General features: G+C 36.0%; 1 protein-coding gene across 5 annotated transcripts in view; it reads left to right on the forward strand.

The window, feature by feature from the left end:
- The window catches only part of SLC25A40 (solute carrier family 25 member 40), a 51,465-nt gene that overhangs the window by 15,052 nt on the left and 10,951 nt on the right, over nt 1-25,462 (forward strand). For 3 of the 5 annotated variants that reach the window (XM_032253028.1, XM_032253024.1, XM_032253025.1), the window contains exons 2-8: nt 10,241-10,309; nt 12,158-12,278; nt 13,529-13,588; nt 15,570-15,676; nt 20,789-20,856; nt 22,763-22,887; nt 23,607-23,780. In XM_032253028.1, the coding sequence (XP_032108919.1) occupies nt 12,182-12,278; nt 13,529-13,588; nt 15,570-15,676; nt 20,789-20,856; nt 22,763-22,887; nt 23,607-23,780 (631 nt within the window). In that variant the 5' untranslated portion in view covers nt 10,241-10,309; nt 12,158-12,181. Of the gene's footprint in view, nt 1-10,240; nt 10,310-10,794; nt 10,819-12,157; nt 12,279-13,528; nt 13,589-15,569; nt 15,677-20,788; nt 20,857-22,762; nt 22,888-23,606; nt 23,781-25,462 lie in introns of those variants that run through there. The other 2 variants (XM_032253026.1, XM_032253027.1) reach the window with 2 other exon arrangements.

The raw sequence follows: 25,462 nt of genomic DNA on the forward strand, positions 1-25,462 counted from the left end.
CCTATTAAAAAAAAAGTGAGTTATTTGGCCAGGTGTGGTGGCTCAACACTTGTAATCCCAACATTTTGGGAGGTCAAGGCAGGTGGATCACCTGAGGTCAGGAGTTGAAGAACAGCCTGGCCAGCATGGTAAAACTTCATCTCTGCTACAGATACAAATACTAGCCAGGTGTGATGGCAGGTGTCTGTAACCCTAGCTACTTGGGAGGCTAACGCAGGAGAATCACTTGAACCCAGGAGGCGGAGGTTGCAGTGAGCTAAGATTGTCGCACTGCATTCAAACATGGGTGACAGAGCAAGACTCTGTCTCATACACATAGAAAAAAAATGGGTTATTCATTTTCTTACTGAGTTTTGGGAGTTATTTTTGTATTCTGGATATAAGTCCTTTATCAGATATGTGATGTGTGAAAAACTTTTTTCAGTCTGTGGCTTTTTTTTTTTTTTTAATTTTTTTATCAGCATCTTTCAAAGATGAAGAGTTCTTAAATTTGATACATAATTTATACTGTTTTTCTTTTATGGATTATGCCTTTGGTGTCATGTCTAAGAAATATATGTTTAATCCAAGGTCATAAACATACCTGTGTTTACTTCTTAAAGTTTATACTTAGAGGTTTTACAGTTAAGTCGACATCCATTTTGAGTTAGATTTTTTTTATCAAGTATTATGTTATAGATGGAGATTCCTTTTACATCTAATTATTCCAGCACAATTTATCGAAAAAGAGTGTTCCTTCTTCATTTAATGTCTTTTTGCCATGGTCACAAATAATTTGATCATATATATGTGGATGTATTTTTTTTTTTTTTACTCTCTGTTTCATTCCATTGCTCAATATGCCTGTTCTTTCTTCATTACCACCGTATCTTAACTAATGTAGCTTTACATTAAGTCAGAAAATCAGGTAGTGTGAGGCTTCCAACTTTGTTCTTCCTTTTCAAAATCGTATTGGCTATTCTGGTTTCTTTGTCTTTCTGTATAAATTTTAGAATCAATTTGTCTGTTTCTAAGAAATGTGCTAGGGTTTTATTCAGAATTGCTATGAACCTGTATATCAGTTGGGAGAGAACAGATGACCTCATAATTTTGAGTCTTGCAATCTATGACTATGGAATATTTCTCATTTACTTAGGGCTTCTTGGCTTTATTAGTGTCTTTTAGTTCTCAGCATACAAAGCTTGTACATGTTGTATAGCTTTACATCTAAATATTTTACATTTTTGGAACTGTCTGACACTTTGTTTCAAATAACTTTGTTGCTAATATATAGGAATACAGTTTTATATATTAACTAATCTTGTGACCCTTCTAAACGAAGTTGCTACTTCTAAGTGGCTTTTGAAAGTTTGTGGGTTCTTAAGGTTTGTCTACATTTTATCTGTGACTAGACACTGCATTCTTTACAATTTGTATGCATTTAATTTAATTTTGTGTGCACTTAATTTTCTTGATTTACTGTACTGGCTAAATTCTTCAGCACTTTGTTGGATAGAAATGATTAGAGTGGTAAATGGTTCTTATCAAACCAAGAAATTTCCCTTTCATTAAAAGGAATTGAAAGACTTGCTGAAGCCTTTCAGTCGTGGTGGGTATAGGATGTTGTCAAAGGTTTTCTTCTGCATCTCTCATCTAAGTGGACATTTTATCTTTTTTGTTTGTTTGTTTTTTGCCTCAAGGGACCAGCTTTTATTTTTTTTTCGTATTTTTTTTCCAGCTTTCAATTGTATTAGTTTCTGTTTTATTTCTTTCTTCTTCTTTTGGTTTTTATTTGCTCTTTTTTTAAGTTTCTTTGAGAAGATGCTTAGGTCATTAATTTTAGGCCTTCTCTAATACAAATATTTGGGAAAATGTTTAAATCATTAATTTTAGGACTTCTCTAATATAAGCATGTAAAGCTGTAAATTTCATTGTAAATGCTGCTTTAGCTGTATCTCAAAACTTTAGATAATTCTTGCCATTTTCTACTTCCATGTAAGTTTTGGAAAATAGTTTGTCAAACCCACAAAAGTAAAAAGAATTGTAATTTTGGTTATGATTCCTTTGAATCTGTAGATAAATTTGGGAGAATTTGTATCTTTATAGCATGTATTCTTCCAGTCTATGAAATGGTATATTTCTTCGTTTATTAAGATTTTTAATAAATTAGTGAAAACACAAATACAGAACCAGTGACTGTTAAAATGACAACAAAGCAATATTTATAAACAGTCTTATGCTCATAGATGCAACAACTTAAATGAAATGGACAAATTACTTGAAATATACCAACTATCAGAGCTTACATGAGAAGAAATAACTTGAATATTCTTATATCTACTAAAGAAAACTTAAGGCTTGGATGGCTTCACTGGCAAATTCTTTTAAATGTGAATCTTAAAAAAGGCAAAGATGACACAAAAAATTATGAACCAGCATCCCTAATAAACATAGATGGTTAAAATCTTAGCAAAATTTTAACAAATGAAAACCAATGTGTATACAAAGGATAAAACATCATGGGTAAATGGAGGTTTATCCCTGGAATCAAGCAGTAACCAGACTAAAAAGGAAAAACCATATGATCATCTCAGTAGATACTGTCTATTGTGCAATAAATTATTCCAAACGTAGTATCTTAAAATAGTTAATCTGTATTATCTCACAGTTTTTGTGGGTCAGGAATCTGAATCCAGCTTAGTTAAGTAAGCTCAGGATTTCTCAGTACAGTGCAATGAAGGTTTTGGCTGAGGTTGCATTGATCTCAAGGCCCAACCAGGGAGGGATCTAATTTCAAGCTCACTAGTAGTTGGTAGCAAGATTCACTTGCCTTTGTCTTGTTGATCTGAAGGGCCTCGGTTCAGTGCTATTATCTGGAGGCTGTTTTTGTTGCCCAAGTGGGCCTCTACTTAGAGCAGTTCATAGCATGGCACCTTGTATCATTGAATCAGGGTATTTCCCTGACCCCTTCATGCTTGGGAACTAGAGTGCATGAATGCTAGCAGGTGCAAGCTCCACTCACTCGCTGTTCTACCTCTCGCATGATATGGGGAGTACAGGTAAGCAGGTGCAGGAGCTGGAGCGAGTGCTTTTGGGTGCCAGCAAGAGCAAACTCTGTACTAGCCCCATCGTGGCATCTAGGAGAGGGTGCCTGTGTCCTCTGAAGCCCCAGAGGAAATGATACAGTGCCCTTTTAGCTTTGCCATCCGTGGATGGCTCAAGTGTTAACAGCTTAGGAGGATTAGTGTGACAGCTTTTTGCACGCACGTGTGGCGCATGAATTCTTGTCTGGCATCCAGGAGGAATGAGGTCACATGAATGATTTGAAGATGGTAGATGCAGGGGATTTTATTGCTGTTGAAAGTGGCTGTCAGTGGGAAGGAGAGCTGAAAAGGGGTTGGAGCAAGAAGGTAGTCTTCCCCTGAAGTCCGGCCATCCCCAGCCAGGCTCATCTCCAAAGCTATGCCGGAAGGAGAGCTGAAAGGGGGTTGGAGCAGGAAGGTAGTCTTCCCCTGAAGTCTGGCCATCCCCAGCTAGACACATCTCCAAAGCTGTGCCGAAAGGAGAGCTGAAAAGGGGTTGGAGCAGGAAGGTAGTCTTCCCCTGAAGTATGGCCATCCCCAGCCAGACTCATCTCCAAAGCTATGCTGTCAAGCCATCACTCTGAAGTCAAGCTGCTTCTCTCAGACATCCAGCTGCTTCTCCTCTTCCCTCTGCCAGCCGAGCCTGGGATTTTTATGGGTACAGGATGGGGGTAGGGCAGGCCCTGGATGGCTTTGGAAAAGACAACATTCAAGTGGAAAAACAGGGATGTAAATTACCACTTTGGGCTGCAGTTCCAGGCTTGAGAGTGGGACATTCCCTGGGGATCTGCCCTCTTCTGCCCAGAATTTCATTCCCTCCTGTTCCTATCATCAGATAAAGCTAGTGAAGAAAGCACAGTCTGCTTTAGTGGACATCACAGTCTTTTATAAATTAATCTTGAAAGTGACATGTTATCACTTTTGTCCTTTGCTTCAGAAGGGCAACAACAGAAAAAAAAAAAGGCAAATTGGACTTTGTCTAAACTTAAAACTTTTGTATGTTGAAGAACACTATGAAGAAAGTGAAAAGACAGCCCACAAAATAAGCTATTTTGCATGTTATATATCTGGTAAGGGTCTAGTATCCAAAATATATAAAGAATTATTATAACTCAATGATAAGAAGATTACCCAATTTAAAAATGAACAAAGGATTTAAATAGCTGTTTCTCCAAAGAAGATACATTAGATAGGAAATAAAGACATGGAAAGATGCGTAACATAATAATTCCTTAGAAAAATGCAAAGTAATACCACAATGAGATTTCACAATTCAGCTATTCACAGGAATAAAGTGTTAAACCTGACTGTACCAAATGTTGTTAAGGATGTAAAGCAACTGGAACTTGCATATAGTGCTGGTGGGTATGTAAAATGGTTCAACTGCTTTGGAAAACATTTTTGGAATTTCTTTAAAAATTAAACATAGATTTACCATTTGATCCAGCTATTCTATTTATGTATTTACTCAAGATTTAAACAGATATTCATAGCTGCTTTATTTGTAATAGTCCCCAACTTGAAACAACCCAGATTTTCATCAACAGGTAAATGGATAAATTATTGTGTGTGTGTGTGTGTGTGTGTGTGTGTGTGTGTGTGTGTGTGTAAAATGGAATAGTATTCAACAGTGGAAAGGAACCAAGTATCAATGTATGTAATAAAATGTGTTTCAAAATAATTATAGTGAATGAAGGAAACCAGAAAAAAAGGGGTACAACTATAATAGAATAAAGGGGAGAGGTTTTTTATTTTTTGAGACAGGTTCTCACTTTGTCACTTTGACACCCAGGCTGTATTGCAGTGGCATGATCTTGGTTTTCTGCAGCCTTGACCTCCTAGGCTCAAGTGATCTTCCCACTTCAGCCCCCCTTGTAGCTGGGACTAAAGGTGCACACCACCACACCTAGCTAATTCTTTATATATTTTTTTAAAGGTGAGGTTTTTACCACATTGCCCAGGTTTGTATGAAACTCCTGAGCTCAAGTAGTTTGCCTCCCTTGGCCTCCCGAAGTGCTACAAATATAGGCATGAGCCACCACACGCAGCCAAAGGAGAATTTTTCAGTTCCAAAATGGTGGTGTAGGAGCAAGTTGACTTCAGTGTCTTTAACAGAAAACTGAAAGCAAATATACAGTGCCAAGGTTACCACCACCAATATCCCAGAACTCAAATAGGATGAGGCAGCTTTCAGGGCCACAGAGAAATGAAAAAACTCTTAAGCAGATAGTCTGATACTGGGAAATAAATATTTGGCCTTCATGTCCCATTTCCTGATGTACAACTCTTAAATCCTTAGAATCTCCAAAGTCCTGTATTTTTGTATGCTAGTACTGACTGATAGCTTTAGGGTGGGGCTGGTTACCATAAAGATGAAGCCATGATTAGAAGTTTGGGACTTTCAGCCCTTCCCTGAAACCCTCTTGGAGAGGAGAGGCGTTGAAGGTCAAGTTGATCACCAATGACCAGTGGTTTAATTAACTAGGCCTACATCATGAAGCCTTCATAAAAACTTTAGAGGACAGGGTTCAGAGAGCTTCTGGATAGCTGTATATCTGGAGGTTCCTGCAGGGTGGCATGCCCAGGGATTGAATGGAAATGCCACACACCTTCACCTGTGCCTTGCCCTATACATTTCTTCATCCGTATCCTTTGCAATATCATTTAAGCCTGTTTTGCTGAGTTCTGTGAGCCACTCTAGCAAATTGTTCAAACCCAAGGAGGAAGTTGTGGGAACCCCAACTTGAATCTGATTGGTCAGAAGTTCTGGAGGCATGGACTTGTGACTGAAGGTGGGGAGGCAATCTTGGAGACTGAGCCCTCAACCTGAAGGATCAGACTCTATTTCCAGGTAGGTAGTGTCAGAATTAAATTCTGCATATGGATAGGGGGAAATCCCCACCTGCAAACATTTGGTCAAATAATTTTTGGATTGTTCTTGTGTGAGAGCAGAGAAAAAACATTGTTTTGGAGTTTTTCCTAAACAGATGATAATTGGACTTCTTATCTGTGATAGTCTTCCCTTGAGTCTTTGTGGCACCAAATGCACAGAATAGTTCCCTTCAATTCATGGTTTCTCTGCTGGAAGTTGTGAGATCGAGGTGGATAAGTAGCTTCCCTATCATCTCAGGTTCCCTCTCAGGAGAATTTTTCCCCCCTCAACTCACTGGTAGCATTGGCAGTGCCTGAAGGTAGAAATATTGCTAAGGACAGGCAGAGTAAAAGGCGGGGAGGTAGTAACACTATCCCTGACCTTGCAAACTCTGCTCTGCAACTCAACCAAAGGAGATGCCAAATCATAGTGGCTGTTCAGCAGCACCACACTGTAAGAGGTATGTTCTACAGGTCCCCTAGGCAGGAACTCCTAATGATCCTTCTCACACTGCTGTGATACATTCTTTGTGATTTCCCCCATTCAGTACAGGCAACACTTAGATTGTTTACAAAAGCTGAGGCAAACCTGTGTTTAAGGTGCCATCTAGTACTAAAAAGGTGGTGGTGACCTAGTGGGAAACAATATTCAACAGGTAAATTACAAAGAGTGGCTAAGCAAACATGCTCAGTAAACACCAAATCAAGCCAAACCAAGAAGACTGGAATAAATGAATTATTCATTGCGAAAATGTGGACATAAATCTACAGGACATAACAAATAGGAACAGTGACGTCCCCAAAAAGACAAAAACTCCAATGACTGATCCTAGTGAGACAAAGAGTATATGAGCTCTCTGATCAAGGATTTAAAATAGCAGTTTTAAGTAAACTCAGTGATCTCCAAGATAAAAAAATTCAGAAATTTATTAAAGAAATTAAACAGATTGAAATTATTTTTAAAAATGAAATTTGGATCTCAGAAATATATTGGGCAACTAAAAATTTTATTAGAGACTGAACAGCAGAATGGACCAAGCAGAGAAAAGAATCAGTGAGCGACAGGCTATTTGAAAACATACATTCAGAGGAGAAAAAATTAGAAAGATGATTACCTGCAAGATACAGAAAATTAGTTAAATAGACCAAATCTAAAAATAATTAGTGTTCAAGAGGGAGTTAAGGTAGAAAACTTATTCAGAGAAATAATAACAGAAAACATTCCCAAACTTGAGAAAGATATAAATATCCAGGTATAGGAAGGTCTGAGAACAACAAATAGATTTGATCCAAATAAGATTACCCTAAGGCATATAATCAAACTCTTAAAGGGCAAGGATAAAGAAAGGATTCTAAAAGCAGCAAGAGAAAAGAATCAAATAACATGTAAACATACTCCAATTCATCTGGCAACAAACATCTCAACGGAAGCCATATAGGCCAGGAAGGAGTTAGATGACATTTTTAAAGGGCTGAATGAAAATAAAAAATCTGTCATCCAAGAATACTGTATCTAGCAAGTATATCCTTGAAATAGCAAGACCAGATAAAGTTTTCCCAGACAAAAGCTAGGAGACTTCACCGCTACCAACGAATTTTACAAGAAATTCTAAAGGGAATTCTGGAAGACAAAAACATGTTCAAAAAGAAAACATTTGAAGGTGTAAAACTGGCCAGTTAAAGTAAGTACACAGACCGTTAATATTCTTTTTTTTTTTTTTCCCGGAGAGGGTTTTGTTCTGTTGACCAGGCTGGAGTGCAGTGGCATGATCTCAGCTCACTGAAGCCTCTGCTTTGTGGGCTCCAGTGATCATCCCACCTCTGCCTCCCAAGTAGATGGAACTACAAGTGTGTGCCAGCACACCTGGCTAATTTCTATATTTTTTGTAGAGATGGGGTTTCACCATGTTGCCCATGCTAGTCTCGAACTCCTGGGCTCAAGAGATCCACCTGCCTTAGCCTTCCAAACTGCTGGGATTACAGGCATATAGGTAGGGGGAAATGAACCACTATGCACAGCTCCCCAGAATATTATTTTTTCTTTTTTTTTTTTCCAAGATGGAATCTCGCTGTGTTGCTCAGACTGAAGAGCAGTGGCATGATCTCGGATTACTGCAGCCTCTGCCTCCCAGGTTCAAGCAATTCTCCTCCCTCAGCCTCCCACGTAGCTGGAACTGCAGGCATGTGCCACCACACCTGACTAATTTTTATTTTTATTTATTTTTAAGTGGAGTTGGGGTTTTGCTTTGTTGGCCAGGCTAGTAATTGGGGTAATTGACTCTTAGTTTCTTCCCGGCCTATGGAGTGAGATGGGAGCGAGGCATGGCACTGGGAAGTTCTTGCCCTTAAAACTATGCCCCCTTGTGGACCCTGAAAGATAACACATTCCCTCGATACTATTCATATGTATAAAGAGAATGAAATTCTGTCACTTGTGACAGCATGGATGAACCTAGAAGTCATTATATTAATTGAGATAAGCCAGACACAGAAAGACAAATAATCACATGTTCTCACTCATATGGAGAGCTAAAAAAGTGGATCTCATGAAGTTAAAGAGTAGATTGGTAAGTACCAGAGAAACTGGGAAGAGGGGTAGATGAATGAGTACAAACTTCAGTTAGATCGAAGAAATAAGGTCTAGTGTTTGATTAGTTGGTAGAGTAAGCATAGTTAATAATCTGTTGTACATGTCAAAGTAACTAGAAGATAATAATTTGAATGTTCCTAATATAAATAAAAGATAAATGTTTAATGGATATCCCAATTACTCTGATTTTATCTTGATACATTATATGAATGCATCGGATTATCACATGTACCAATAAAAATAAATAAATGAATTAGTTCATTTCCACGCTGCTAATAAAGAAATACCTGAGACTGGGTCATTTGTAAAGGAAAGTGATTTAATTGACTCACAGTTCAGTGTGGCTGGGGAGGCCTCAGTACACTTATAATGATGGTGGAAGAGGAAGCAGACACGTCCTTCTTTACATGGTGGCAGCAAGGAGAAGTGCCAAGCAAAAGGGCAAGAGCCCCTCATAAAACCATCAGATCTTGTGAGAACTCACTATTATGAGAACATCATGAGAGTAACTGCCCCATGATTAAATTACCTCTCACTGGGTCCCTCCCATGATGTGTGGGGATTATGGTAACTAAATTTAAGATGAAATTTGAGTGGGGACACAACCAAACCATATCATGCACTCCTAAGTATTTTTTTAAATAAAGGATTCCTTAAACTATTAAGGAAACTATACATGCCTTAACATCAAAGAAGATAAAAGATGTAAATGGACATACTACAGAAGAGGCAGTATATACTACTGTTAAAAATGTTAAGAGATGTTTAGCATCTTTTTTGGCCAGGGGAGGATGATACAGTTTGATGGTGTTCTCACCCAGATCTCATCTTGAATTGTAGCTTCCACAGTTCCCACATATTGTGGGAGAGACCTGGTGAGAGGTAATTGAATCGTGGGGGTATTTCCCATCCTATTCTCATGATAGTGAATACCCTCTCACACAATCTGATGGTTTTATAAGGGGAATTTCCCTGCACAAGTTCTCTTCTCTTGTCTGCCGCCATGTGAGACATGACTTTTACCTTCTGCTGTGATTGTGAGGCCTCCCCAGCCACGTGAAACTATGAATTCATTAAACCTCTTCTGTAAGTTTCCAAGTCTCAGGTATGTCTTAGCAGCAGAGGAACGAAACTACACTCCAGTCTCTCTACATATATGAAAAGTCTTACCTTTGACTTGAAGAAATCTAGACAATAGTCCTGTAGGCTAACATAGTACAACTTCTACTGTTTTGTGGCATCCTGTTACTCTAGTTGCTGAATTTCCTGTGATTTGGAAGTTGGATCTAAAACTTGTTGCTTGTTTCAGTTCAAATTAAAGATTCCTCCTCGTACACTCTCCTGCTCCCCAGAAACAAACAAACAAACAAACAAACAAAACCTTCATAGATGATGCTGGACCTTTAATTTTGTGTTAAAAAATCTGGTGGTTCTATTGTAAATGATGCTAAGATTGATCACTGTGTTTGGGCTCTAAAGTGATTTGCTTATTTGTTTTTAAAGCAGAGTAGATAAACTAGAATGACATGTTTTTGTGAAAATGCTTCTATAACTAATGCTTGCATTTATGGAGTGCTCTTTATATTCCTCAAAGCAATTAGTAGAAAGCATTTAATAAGTATTGATTTTTGTATTAAAGTTTTTATTTACTCCTTTTAGATTTATTATTCTTTTCCTGTGTGAAAAAATAAGACAGTTACTTTCTTTTTAATTATAGGTTTTTGGCTACTGATGTTACAAATAATAAAATATTGGAGCATAGAGTTGAAGAAAAGACTCAAACCAGGTAGGTAGATAATAAAAGTCTAAAGAAACAATAAAGTTACCATTTATTTTTATAAAGGACATTATTGATATCATTAAGAAAATTGGAATATTAACTGTAGAGTACTGTTGAAAATTAATTTTCCTGAATTTGTTAATTATATTGTGATTACATAAGGTAATACTCTTCCATATTTATGGTGAAGGGGCATGATGTATGCAGCCTACTTTAGAATGGTTCAGAAAAAAATGAATGATACATAATTTGACAGAGAATTTGATAAGGCATGGATAAATAGGAATTCTTATATTGCCAGTGGAAGTATAATTTTATCCAAGCTTTCTGGAAAGCATCATGGCAATTTGTATCAAGTTGTTTTTTTGTTTTTGTTTTTGTTTTTGTTTTAGATGGAGTCTCTTTCTGTCACCTAGGCTGGAGTATAGTAATGGGATCTTGGCTCATTGCAACCTCTGCCCCCTGGGTTCAAGCGATTCTCGTGCCTTTAGCCTCCCAAGTAAGTGGGAGAACAGGTGTGCACCACCATGCCTGGCTAATTTTTTGTATTTTTAGTAGAGATGGGGTTTCACCATGTTGGCCAGGTTGGTCTCAAACTCCTGACCTCAGGTGATACGCCCACCTTGGCCTCCCAATGTGCTGGGATTACAGATGTGAGCCACCGTGCCCAGCCCTGTATAAAGTTTTAAAATAGTTTATTCCATCAGTCTTATTTCTTTCCAAAAGTCACTGTAGGAAGACAAAAAGATATATATGTATGTATAAGAATATTATAGCAGAATATTTTACAGTTCAAAAATTGGCAACAACCTGGTATCTAACAATATGAAACTGATTAAATAAATACAGTTAAATACTGTGCAAGCACTAAAAATATAAATCTGTTTTTATTGACACAATGTCTATAATATATTTTTAAGTGTTAAAGCAGGCTACGAAACAAGCAGAATAGTATTAACCTGTTTTGTTTTTGAGAAAAGTTGCACATACACATACAAGTAAGTGTACATATGTTTGATGAATATACAATATTTACTTAGATGTAATGTGTGTGTGTAGACATATACATATATATGTATCATCTTGGAAAGATGACACCCATATATTGCTGGTGATTTATTTTATTTTACTTTATTTTTGAGACTGAGCCTCACTCTGTTGCCCAGGCTGGAGTTCAGTGGTGAGGTCTCTGCTCACTGCATCCTCTTCTTCCCAGGTTCAAGGAATTCGCCTGCTTCAGCCTCCTGAGTAGTTGGGATTATAGGCCCGCACCACCCCTCCTGGCTAATTTTTGTAAATTTAGTGGAGACAGGGTTTCACCATACTGGTCAGGCTGGTCTCAAACTCCTGACCTTGTGATCCACCTGCCTCAGCCTCCCAAAGTGCTGGTATAACAGGTGTGAGCCACCACCACTCTCGGCTGCTGGTGATTATTTTTGAATAATAAATTCATAAGTTATTTTTATACTGTTTTGTATTATGTGACTTTTTAAAACTTTTTTATGTTTCTATATTGCTTTTCTCATCAGATTTTTGTAAGATACTTATTAAGCTTATGTGTTTTTATTTTGTGTCTGTTCAACAACTACTAGTATACAATAAAGTGCTATATTTGTTGATACCTCTGTACTCTATTGGGAAAGATTTCTTAGTAGTGTTTATGAGGCTGAGTTCACAGATTCTGAGACTTACTAGTCAGCTGCATTCATTGTGTTATGTGATCAGTATCTGTTTGCTTAATTCTCTCTTAGCTGTTTTACTAATTTGCTGCTGCTCACCCAGCTTAGCTAAAGGATGTTACCATTTTTGAAAGATCAAAGGACATGTTCTAACTTTATATTTTCTTTTTAACAGGTTTTTTGTTAATTAGTTAAAAATATGGATCCTGAAACAAGGAGACCAGAGATTATCAAAGTGACACCTTTTCAACAAATGATTGCCTCTTGTACTGGAGCTATATTGACATCACTAATAGGTAAAATTATGTTACTGATATAGATTATGTAACTGTGAGTGAGTCAGTGCTTCCATTTGAGTTTTAGTATCAGTGAAATAATGATTATATTATCATTTATGATCTGTGAATGTTTCATCAGCACGATTGTATGAAAACAACCCTGGACAGAGATTCAAAAAATTCTAAAAATTGAATTTTTAGTCCTTGCTTTGCCATTCTCAAGGTGAATGTACTTAGGAACCGTACCTAACTTCTCTTTGAACTTCATTATTTCATCTGTAATTTAGGGGCTTATACTGGGATTTCTTTTGGGTCTCTGTCAACATTAAACTTTTATGAATCTCCCTTTTTTTAATAGAAAGCAATAAGATGGAAGAAAATATTAGCATAATTAATAATACAGAATTTTATCAATTTATGTTAGCAACAATTACAAATAGTCTTTATATTAACAGGGAGTTTCTTACATTTCCCTGGATCACAGTTTTCTATTTCTATAGTCAGCTTCTTATAGATGTAGCCAAATGACATACTTAGGTGATATTTAGCATTTTAATGATTTTAAGTTGGCTAGTTTATGTAAATAAAATAAATGATTAGAACAAATTAATTTCTTATGATACGCTATTTTCAGGTCAGAATTTTAGAGGTATAAAGTCCTTAAAGATCATCTAATATGATTATCATCATTCTCAAGATGAGGAAAAGTTTTCTTAGAACCATTATTTGGCATATTGTTTCTACTTGGATAAAATATAGCATGCATATTAAAACTATTTTCTTTTTCTGTGCTTTTCCCAAATAGAATAACGTAACTTAGTACTAAAGATGTTTTATGGTGAATGTATTCAAGTTTTTATTACCTGTACCTCTTATTTGATACAGGTAAATTTAACAGATTAGGAAGACTAGTGTCATTTGATTCTTGATTACTTATACAGAGTTTTTCTCAAAGACTTTTGGAAATTTTACTTCTTAGAAAGCATATTTTCTTATAAATATTAACTTTAATACTAATGGAATTATAGTTGTAGGAATATTACAAATAATAGTTTAGTATTCATGAGAGAAGTAATCTCTTTCACTGATTAACAAATTCAAGGGCAAAAAAATTAGAATGTTACTTTCAAGACTACTTTAAGATAAATAAGCTTACCTATTATATAGCTATGAGGAAAAGAATGAATCAGTGTACTTTGTGTTCTTTGTACAACATCTATCCAATTTACAGATACCACTTACTAATTAAAACTTACATATCTTGATAGTGACACCCCTGGATGTTGTTAAAATTAGACTCCAAGCCCAAAACAACCCACTCCCCAAAGGTATGTGTACTCATAACCCTAAAAATGTTATGTTTGATTTTTAAATGTTACTGTGTTTATTTTTGTTTGCATAACATTCATTTGTTAATTTATTAAGATTGATGCCTTTTTATCCTCACGAAAAACATTTTTGTTTTCCATTTAGTTGTATGTGATGAGGTGTAGGCAAAAAAACAAATATATAACATTTGTATGGATCTACTAATTAAAGCAGAGGACAGTTATGTATTTGTATCTGTACCTCACAGGTAAGAGCAGAATTATATTTGTGAGGGACCTTAGGATCTGGCTTATTCCTGTGTCCAAAAGTTGTGCCCAGGTTAGAGCATTCATGACCATTATACAGCTGTTGCTTGAATACAGTGATTGGAAATTTATTGTTTTATCAGACAGCTTGGTTAATTTCTGGATAGTAGTTTATGTAGAATTTGAGACAAATGATGTATTTTTATTTTGTAAGATAAGCAAGAGTAGCAATTCCTTAATATTTTATAGGTTTATAAAGATAATGGAATTGCAACCATATTTAAATGGCAGAAAACACACTGTTTGGACTGTGAGAAAATTGGCTCAGACATAAAGCCACTGTGTTGAATGCAGAGCAGTGAGATGGAATGAACAACCCTGATATTTTAGATTAATGAAAGGATAGATTGATTGTAAAGAGGCTGTAAAGGTAATTTCCTATACATTAAAGCCTTAAAAGCAGAAGGAAACAGACTTAAGTGTTGCAAAATTCACAGTTTCATATTTTTATATACTGTTGGGCAGAGAAGACAGTTTTGGCAACAGTTAGTCCAGTAAGTGGGAAGACGTTGGTATTAGAGAAAGTTATACTGTATTAGGTGGAAGGTGGCAAATGGCCAGACTGAGCAGTACAGATACAGAAAAAGAGACAAAGTGTAGCGTTATGTACATTGAGAACGACATTTAATAAAAAATCTATTTTTGTCTGAATTTCCCTTGGCTACCACAGATTTTTCTTTTGGACAAATATAGAAGATATGCGTCCATGTTTTCTTCTCCAAACGGGTTTTCCTCTTTTATCCTTCTTCATTCCTTCAGATAACTTAAAAGAAGTTGTTTCTATGTACATTTTCTCTTTTTCTTCTTCTTCTTCTTTTTTTTTTTTTTTTTGAGTCTGGGCTTCACTCTGTCACCCAGGCTGTAGTGCAGTTGTGTGATCTTAGTTCACTGCAGCTTTGACCTCCTAGGCTTAGGTAATCCTCCCACTTCAGCTTCCTGAGTAGCTGGGGACTACAGGCATGTGCCACCATACCCAGCTAATTTTTTGTAGAGAAGGAGGCTCACTATGTAACCCAGACTGAAATCAAACCCCTGGCCTCAAGCCGTCCCCCAGCTTTGGCCTCCCAAAGTGCTGGGATTATAGGCATGAGTGGCTGTACCTAGCCATTTTCTTACAGCAGTTCTGAAAACATAAAGTCTACTAATTTACAGTTACTTTTTTGTTTTAAGTTGGAGTCTTGCTTTGTTGCCCAGGCTAGAGTGCAGTGGTGTGATCTCAGCTCACTGTAACCTCTGCCCCCCGGGTTCGAGTTATTCTCCTGCCTCAGCCTACCAAGTAGCTGGTATTACAGGTGTCCACCACTATGCCCAGCTAATTTTTGCATTTTTAGTAGAGATGGGGATTCACCATCTTGGCCAGGCTGGTCTCGAACTCCTGACCTTGTGATCCACCTGCCTTGGCCTCCCAAAGTGCTAGGATTACAGGCATGAGCCACTGCACCCAGCCTACAGTTACTTTTAATAACTCTGAGTTTAGAATGCATTGCAGCATTAAGCAAATCAAATTAATTATATCTGTTTCATCCTAAAAAGCAGAGATCGTTATTAATCTTTTTCAAGATTGCTTCTCTTTTCATAATTTTCTAGTTTCCTCATTGTGATGTCTATATGTTCATCTGTAAAAATAATATAGCTACGTGACGTAATTGTTGGCTGTTGGAATCTTCTTTGTTAGGAAAATGTTTTGTATATAGTAATGGACTCATGGATCATCTATGTGTCTGTGAAGAGGGAGGCAACAAACTATGGTATAAGAAGCCAGGAAATTTCCAGGGAACATTGGTAAGGTGCTTATATTATTTTAGAATACCATTATATTTCCTATTTAATCTTATATGTGAAAGATTTTCTAATTGCAAGACGGTTAAGAATCATATTAAAGTGAGAACAGGGAACTACTCCTTTGCTTTTTAGCCCTTTGTTAACTTTCTTTTCTTAGTTTCATGCTTTTGTTTAAAAAAGGGGGAGGTCACGTTTTTAAGAACATTTTTATTTTGAGATACAGAATTAAAAATATATACACAGACAGATTTTATGTACCTTTTCTTAGTTTCCCCCAATGGTAGTACTATCTTACAAAACTAATATAGTGTCACCACTAGGATTTTGACATTGATTGATACAATTAAAATAAAGAATAATTTCATCATCACAAGGATTCTTCCTGTTTCCTTTTTAGAGCCACACCCGTTTCTCTTGTGTTCTCACCAACTATGTAAGCCCTGGCAACTACTAATCTGTTCTTCATTTATATAACTTTGTCATTTCAAGAATATTATATGAATGGAATTGTAACATATATGATCTTTTGGGGTTGGCATTTTTTACTTAGCATAGTTATCTGGTGATTCGTCCAGGTTGTTGCATGTATCAATCATTTGTTCCTTTTTATTGCTCATGATATAGATTATTTCATGGTATAGATATAACACAGTTTATTTTCAGAGTGTTTTCCAGATTTTGGCCATTATGAATAAAGCTGCTGCAAACATTCACTTACAGTTTTTTGCCTGTGGGAAAAATGCCTTAGGGAATACAGTTGCTGGGTCATATGGTAGTTATATGTTTAGAGTTTAAGGAACTGCAACCTGTTTTCTAGACTGATTCTAAGATTACATTTTCATTAGCACTGTGTGAGTGATCCAATTTCTCCACATCTTCACTAGTGTTTGGTGTTGTCAGTACTTTTATGTTAGCAATTATGATGGATGTGTAGAGATATCTCATCATGGTTTTAATTTGCATTTCCCTGGTAGCTAATGATGTTGAACATATTTTCTTTTTCTGGGTCAAAAAAAATTTTTTTTAATCTTCTTTTTAATTGCATTTTAGGTTTTGGGGTACATGTGAAGAACATGCAAGATTGTTGCATGAGTACACACATGGCAGTGTGATTTGCTGCCTTCCTCCCCATCACCTATTTCTGGCATTTCTCCCCATGCTATCTCTCCCCAACTCCCCAACCCCCGCTGTCCCTCCCTTATTTCCCCCCCGACAGACCCCAGTGTGTGATGCTCCCCTCCCTGTTCCATGTGTTCTCAATCTTCAACACCCAACTATGAGTGAGAACATGCGGTGTTTGATTTTCTGTTCTTGTATCAGTTTGCTGAGAATGATGGTTTCCAGGTTCATCCATGTCCCTACAAAGGACACAAACTCATTGTTTTTTCTGGCTGCATAATATTCCACGGTGTATATGTGCCACATTCTCCCTGTCCAGTCTATCATCGATGGGCATTTGGGTTGGTTCCAGGTCTTTGCTATTGTAAACAGTGCTGCAATGAACATTCATGTGCATGTGTCCTTATAGTAGAACGATTTATAATCCTTTGGTTATATACCCAGTAATGGGATTGCTGGGTCAAATGGAATTTCTGTTTCTAGGTCCTTGAGGAATCAATGTTGAACATATTTTCATATACTTATTTGCCTCTTCAGTAAAAAGGCTCTCCATGTCTTTAGCCCATTTTCTAATTAAATTGTTGGTAGTTTTACTGTTGAATTTTGAAAGCTTTTTTTTTTTATATATATATATTCTAGTAGTTCTTTGTTGAATGTGTTGTTGCGAATATTTTTTTCTACTCGTTTGTCTTTTCATCTTCTTAAACATGGTCTTTCACAGAGTAAAACTTTATAATTTTGATGAAGTTAAATTTATTAATTTCTTTTATATGTCATGCTTTTGGTGTCAAGGCTAAGAACTTTCTACTGTTAGACTCTGAAGACTTTCGTAAAAATTTTGTGTTACATTTAAGTTCTTGATCCATTTTGAGTTATTTTTATATAAAGCATGAGGCTGTGGTTGAGGTTTGCTTGTTGTTGCTGCCTGTGGATGTCCACTTTAATTTGTGGAAATGGCTGTATTTCCTTCATTGAGTTGTTTTTGCATATTTGTCAAAAATCAGTGAGGCATATTGGTTTTGTCTATTTCTGAGTTTTCTGTTCTGTTCCATTTATCTCTGCGTCACTCTGTCAATACCACAGTCTTAATTATTTCACCTGTAAGTCCTGAAGTCAGATACACTGATTTCTTTTACTTCATTCTTATATTTCTTTTTCTTTTTTTGATATAAGGCCTTGCTCTGTCACCCAGGCTGGAGTGCAGTGGAGCAGTCATGGCTCCTACGTCTTCAATTTGCCCACCTCGAGAGATTCTCCCACCTCAGTCTCCCATGTAGCTAGGACTATAGGCATGTGCCACTATGATTTATTTATTTTTTTTTGCAGAGTTAGGGCCTCACTGGTCTTGCACTCCTGGGCTCAAGTAGTCTTCCTGCCTTGGCCTCCCAAAGTGCTGAGATACAGGAATGAGACACAGCATCTGGCCCTTAATATATTTTTTTTCAAAGTTGTTTTAGCTATTCCCAAAGTTCCTTTGTCTTTCCATGTAAATCTTAGCATAATCCTGTTCATATTTACAAAAAATATTGCTAGGGTATTTGTTGGAATGACATTAAACTTGTATATTAATTTGGAGAGGAATAACATCTTTACTGTGTTTGAGTCTTTCAATCCATTTTCAACCTGCTTATGACATTATAATTGAAGGGAATTTCTTTTAGACAGTAATGTTTTAAATTCACTGTGTCAGTTTTTATCTTTTAATTAATATACGTAAACTATTGTAATACAAGTATACATTAGGATTTAAGCCTATCATTTTGTTTTTTACTTTCTCTTTGTTTTTTGTTTCTGTTTTGCTTTTCTTGCCTTACTTTGTGTTACTTGAACATCTTTTATCATCCCAGTTTGGTCAATAATGTTTCTGTTTATTATGTTTCTTTGTTGAGGCATTCTACCTTTTTATTTCTCTCATGCATGTTTGTAAATGATTATTCAATGATTTTATGCTGAGTGTTTCAAAACCTTTGTCAGATAATTCTGACATCTCTCTTACCTCAGTGTTGACATCTATTGTCTGTCTTCATTTAGTTTGACATTTTCTGGTTCTTAGAAAAATGAGTGATTTTCTATTGAAATGTGGAAATTTGGGGTATTCTTTTATTAAACTCTTAATATCATTTAAACTTTCTATTTTAGCTGTCTGTTTCTGACATTGCTTACATAGGGGAAAAAGATGTCACTTTGTTACTGATGAGTAGAGCTAGAAGTCAAGGTTCCCCACCCAGCCTCTATTGACTCACAGTGTGAGGGAAGACCTCTTTTACTGTTGGGCATGCCTGGGAGTTTTGGCTTTCTATATGGCTTCTGCTGACTGTGTAGTGGGGTAGCCTCATTGCTGGGTGATGGTGAAAGTACTGACTTTCCACTGTTCCTCCTGTGACACCACCCTAGCAGTATGATGGAGGAGCCTTACTGCTTACCTGGTAAGAGTAAAAGTCGTGGTTCCCTATTGACCTTCTGTCAGCCTTACCTTGGTGGAAGTCTAGGCTACGTGCTTGGCCTTTGCTGATACAAGTCTGAGTAGTGCCACAAGTTTTACTTTGGTGTTTGGCTAGAGCAGAGCGGTTATTGTCTAAAAGTTTTCTGTTTTACTAAGGTTCCCTTTCCTGGGAAGAAACATGCAGTCATTTGTGACTAACGTCTTTCACTTAGCACAGTGTTTTAAGATTCATCCATGTTATAAGTATGTATCAGCATTTTATTTCTTTTACTGCCAAGTAATATTATGTGACTATGTCGTATTTTATTTATTAATTTACCATTTGACAGACATTTGGGTTGTTGCTACTTTTTGGAAAAATTAATTCTATGAACATTCATGTTTTTAGGTGAACATGTTTTACTTTCTCTTAGATATAACTTTATGTGAATATATGTTTTAATTTTCCCCAGAATATAAGTGGAGTTGAAATTACTGAGTCATGTGATAACTATGTTTAACCTTTTGAGAAACTGGTAGACTCTTTTCCAAAGTAGCTACACCATTCTGTATTCTCACAAGTACTATCTGAGGATTTCAATTTCTTCACATTTCACCAGGATTTATTGTCTGTCTTTATAATTTTAGCTTATTTAGTAGGTATGAAGAGACATCCCATTTGTGGTTTTGCTTTGCATTTTCATAATGATTAATGATGAACATTTTTTCTTTTTTTGAGACAGGGTCTTACTCTGTTGCCCAGGCTGGAGTGCAGTGGCATGATCTCAGCTTACTGCAGCCTTTACCTGCTGTGCTGATGCAATTCTCCCACCTCAGCCTCCTGAGTAGCTGGGACCACAGGTGTACATCACCACGCCCAGCTAATTTTTAAATTTTCTGTAGAGATAAGGTCTCACTATATTGCCCAGGCTGATCTTGAACATCTGGGCTCAAGCGGTCTCCTGTATTGGGCTTCCAAAGTTCTGGGTTCATAGGTGTGAGCCACCGCATGCAGCCAAACACTTTTTCGTGTGCTAGCTGTTGGCCATTTGTATGTATTCTTTGGAGAAATGTCTATTCAAATCCTTAGCCAATTTTAAATTATTTAATCTTTTTTTTAAATCAAATTATAAGAGTTTGTCTGTTAATAGGAAACTTCTCTTCAGCTCTGTCTACTTTTGGTTCCTCTCAAAAGATTTCATATAGCACACTTGAATATTTTCTCTGATTTCCTATTTAGTAGAGTTTAACCAGTTTTCGGCTGTTGCTCTACTCCCTTTCTTCTAATAATCTTTTCAAAAGTTTTGTTTCTAAGCTGTTAGTAGAACAATCTAGAGCTAATACACACTTCATTCTGTAAGAAGTTAGTATCATCCAGAAATCTTCATTTTAATTGTGTTAAAGTTCCCTTTTTAAAAAGAATGGACATAAATGAATCCAAAAAGGTTTTTGTTTGTTTGTTTTTTTAGATACAAATACCTGAAAGAATCAAATTACCAGTCATCACTATACATTTTTGTATGTCAGGTTAAAAGATATATTTTGATCACTTTTTTCTATTATAATTTTAGGACGCCTTTTTAAAAATCATTCGAAATGAGGGCATTAAATCTCTGTGGAGTGGCCTTCCTCCTACCCTGTAAGTTGAAATTTAATGTTTTTTTCCTACTAAATTTTGGTTGTTATTTTATCTTATAATCAGCATGGTTGGACAAAGTCTTGCATTTTTAATATTATAACGCTTTCATTTTCTGAGGTATTGTTTTTTAAGTCTCACAGCCACCCACGTTTTTGATGATGTGCTGGAAGGACTTGCAGGACCTGAGGAGATTATATTCACAGATACGGGTTATTACAGCAAAAGGATACAAAACAGAATTGGTAAGGGAAAAAGGCACATCAGGAGTTGTCCAGAAATAGGCTTCCAAAGCCCTCCCTTAAGGCATTGCACAGGATATGCTTATCCTTCTATCAGTGAGCTTCGAGGTATACAAAGTGCTTCTGCCTTGGGAAACCCATTTGAGTTTTGAGTGTAGGGCTTTTATTGAGTGTGGTTTATATAGGTACATTCTCTCTTTGAGGCCAGTTGTGATGAGCAAAACTTCAAAGCCCCAGAAGGAAAGAAGTTTACCATAAATTATAGTGTACAAATAACCCTAGACAAGTTGGTTTAGTGCTACAGATATACAAAAACCTAATAGGAAACACTGCAGGGGATACATTCCCATGAGTTGTCCAGAGATCAGGCATGCACATAGGCCCACCTGAAGTTATACAAGGTTTGAGCAACCAAGCCTGCTGTATTTTCTTTGCTACACAAGCATATGGTTATTTTTTTCATGTTCAGAAATAAAGGCTTTGGTGTTTATTTGTTCATTTTACTAAAGCTGTATGATATATTGTAATATGTATACCTTACTTTCTCCAGATAATTCTAATTCTCTACTAACTAGCAGTTATATGAATTAATATGATAAACTTGTAATGTTGAATATAAAAATCTAAAATAATACCTTGGCTTTTGCTGTCTTTTGTTTTATTCCCAAGAACTTTGATTTTAATGGAAAATGTTAGTCAATTTGAGGAATTTATTTTAAACCATGCTTAAGGTTTAAAGTTAGTGGCAGATCCAAGACCCTTCCCATTCAGTCCTGCTCCTAAATCCTCAGCAGCAAAGTTCACCATAGAATATTAGGCATTCCAAACTATGGTCTGTGAATGTCCTTTAGTTATATCATCAACATGGACTAGTTTCTTGATGTATTAAGATTTATTGACATGACGGTACCTGCAACTTTGTGTTTGAATTTAATAATTCCCTTTTAATATTTTCTTTTAAAATAGTATGTCGTTAGAATTCCCTTAAAATTAGTGTATGTAATTCTGATGATGTTAATTATAATTTACGTCTAGCTACAAGCAGGAGTGATATATGATCCACAGTTCAAAAATGTTTTACAATTTCTTATTTACTTTTTATTTCACTGATTCTGATGTTATGGTAATTATGAATGAGAAAAAAGATCTGGGAGACCAGAAACCAGAACAAGTTAAGGAGATGAAGTGTCTGTCCTAATTTGTCTTTTCCTATTTGTTTGATTTAATTTAATGTAATTTATTTATTTATTTAGAGACAGGGTCTTGCTCGTCCCTTAGGCTAGAGTGCAGTGGCATAATCTTGGCTCATTGCAACCTCCGCCTCTCAAGTTCAAGTGATTTTCATTCCTCAGCCACCTGAGTAACTGGTATTACAGGCATGTGCCACCATGCTAGCACTTATTTATTGCTATATATTGTAACTGTCTTCACAACTAGAATGTAAACTTTTGGATGGCAAATGCCTATTTTATATCTTTTTACTGCCTACTAAGTTAAGTACTAATCATTTTTAAAATAAAAATGATCTCATAGGCAGATTTGTTGTGGTTTTTAGCTTATATAAAATATAAGGGATTTCTAGCTTATATAATAAAATTTGGATTTAAGTTAAGACTATGTGGGGTCTTTTGATAATTTTGAACAAATCTTTTTGTGCAATCTAACAGAGTGATGGCAGTTCCTGCCACAGTTATTTATTTTACCTGCTATGATCAATTAACTGCTCTTCTGAGATCTAAGTTAGGAGAAAATAAAACCTGCATACCGATTGTTGCTGGAATTGTAGCCAGATGTGAGTAATAAATCTTTATTTTCATTTTGATTTCTGTTTAGAGCTTCTATTGACATTTATAGATAATTTATATAATACATAGAGTATTAGTATGATGTATTTTTCATTATAGTTTGTATTAATTTGTTAATATTGTGTAGATACTCCAGAAGTCCTATGGAATAATGATTGCCATCAGAATGAGATGGGCTCGGCCTATCTTGGTCAAATCATGGACAGAGTTTTTAGAGTGACATCAGCACTGGTTCTGATTCACCTGAACTGAATTGTCATCTGTGATCATGCCTGATTCAGGCCAAAGTCCTGAATCACTTTACTTATAAACTTTGGGATTCAGAGTTGTGTCATAAGGAAAGTTGCCTCTATACAGAAGAGCATTTTCTCTGCTACACAGTAGTGATGTTTACTGGGGCAGTAACTGGAATGGGCTTTGGTTAATAGTTCTGGTTGATTATAACATTTCTGGAACTTTCCTTGAGAGAGTTGAAACCAGAAAAAGTAAGGTAGATGAAAATAGACTTTTAAGAAATACTTTATCAAGGGAAAAATCTGTATCAATTATGCTGACATCATTATATATTTAATTGTAAGGTTTTCAGACGTTACAGAATAAAGGTTTAAAATGTCATAAAATACATGAATATTAACTTTTACAGTATATGTGTTTGCACAGTACATGGCTTTGTTTTTTTTTTTTTTTTTTAACTTGTTTGTATTAGTTGGCGCAGTAACTGTGATAAGTCCACTAGAATTGATTAGAACCAAGATGCAGTCTAAGAAATTTTCTTATGTGGAACTGCATCGATTTGTCAGCAAGAAAGTGTCTGAAGATGGTTGGATTTCCCTTTGGAGGGGATGGGCTTCTACTGTTCTTAGAGATGTACCTTTCTCAGGTAGGATTTATTTTATTTGTAGCTACTAAATTTTGTATAACTTTGTCTCATTTGTATATTACTTTCACTAGATTTTTAGCTCTTTAACTTTAAAGGTACGTTGTTTTCTGGCCGGGTGCAATGGCTCATGCCTGTAATCCCAGCACTTTGGGAGGCTGAGGTGGGCAGATCACAAGGTCAGGCAATGGAGACCATCCTGTCCAACATGGTGAAAGCCATCTCTACTAAAAATGCCAAAATTAGTGGTTCCCAGCTATTCAGGAGGCTGAAGCAGGAGAATTGCTTGAGCCTGGGAGGCGGAGGTTGCAGTGAGCTAAGATTGTGCCACTGCACTCCAGCCTGGCGACAGAGTGAGACTCCATCTCAAAAAAAAAAAAAAAAAAGGTTATTTTCTGTAGTGTAGTAACTACAACTCCTTTTTCATTGTTGGGCTCTCAGATCTTTACAAGCCTTTATTGAATGAATACTTTTTATTCAAGCCTGGCTTTTTCTTCCCTTGCGATTAATTTGCTTTTATACATTTTTTATTGGTATTAATATTCAGATAATGCAAACTACCTTTAACATTCTAAGTAACTCAATATTATTTTAAATTATTAGTAAGATAAGCAAAACTATGAATCAAAGGACAGAATCCATTTAAGACCACTTGGGAATTATATGTGCTCCTACTTTTTCAGTTATTAAAAATAAACATCTCTGCATTAAATGATTATCCTGTAAAAGACTATTGCAAATCAAGTAGGCGATTGTACTAATCACTCAATTATGAAAAGGGAGAAAGTTATGAAAAGTGAGAAGTACAAATCTACCAGTAACTTATAGAATGTACATACTTTAGTGGCATTTCCCTGTGAATCATAGAAGTTTTTAAGACCCAAAAGAAATACTTACCTAGAGAGAAACTCAAATAAGGACATACATATGTTTTAAAAATCATGAAACCACAGATATGTTCATTCACGTCACAGCCCCAGTGGTAACCACTGTATTGAATGTCATTCATTTGATTTAAAAAATTAGTTTTTCTACATACGTATTTTTGCTAAACATTATATTATTTAGTTTTGCCTATTTTTGAAAATCCCATTTTCCTAAAAAAATTTTCCTAAGATTTATTGTTGTGTTACATGTAACTGTTTTCTTCATTTTTACTAATTTATATGTGAGTAAACAAGTCAAACAATGATGCTATGAAAATTTTTAAACAGTTTCTTGGTGCACCTTTGAAAGTTTATCCTGTTGGATTTGTTGGTTCGTATACAAATATATATTTCAAATTTAACTCTTTTAAAAAGTGATTATATGATCTACGTACCTATTGGCAATGTATGAGATTTTCTGCTGATTCACACCCTTGCCAAGATTTTATTGCCTAAGTTCTTAATTTTTGTTTAGTAATTTAAAGTGGTATCTCAGTTTAACTTGCATTTCTCTGGTTATTAATAAGATTGGGCACTGTTTCATTGGCATTCATTTATTCATAATTGATTTGGGGTTTTGAACTGAAATAGGTTTTCAGTTTCATTTCCCTCCCAAATGGATAGCTAGCTGTTTCAACGTCACCTATTACAGTGATTCCCCCAACCTTTTTGGCACCAGAGACTGGTTTCACGGAAGACAGTTTTTTCAATCGTGTGTGTGTGTGTGTGTGTGTGTGTGTGTGTGTGTGTGTGTGTGTG

This window comes from Sapajus apella, unplaced genomic scaffold, assembly GCF_009761245.1.
Source record: "Sapajus apella isolate SASKATOON/1434 unplaced genomic scaffold, GSC_monkey_1.0 scaffold81, whole genome shotgun sequence".
Classification (NCBI taxonomy): Eukaryota; Metazoa; Chordata; class Mammalia; order Primates; family Cebidae; genus Sapajus; species Sapajus apella.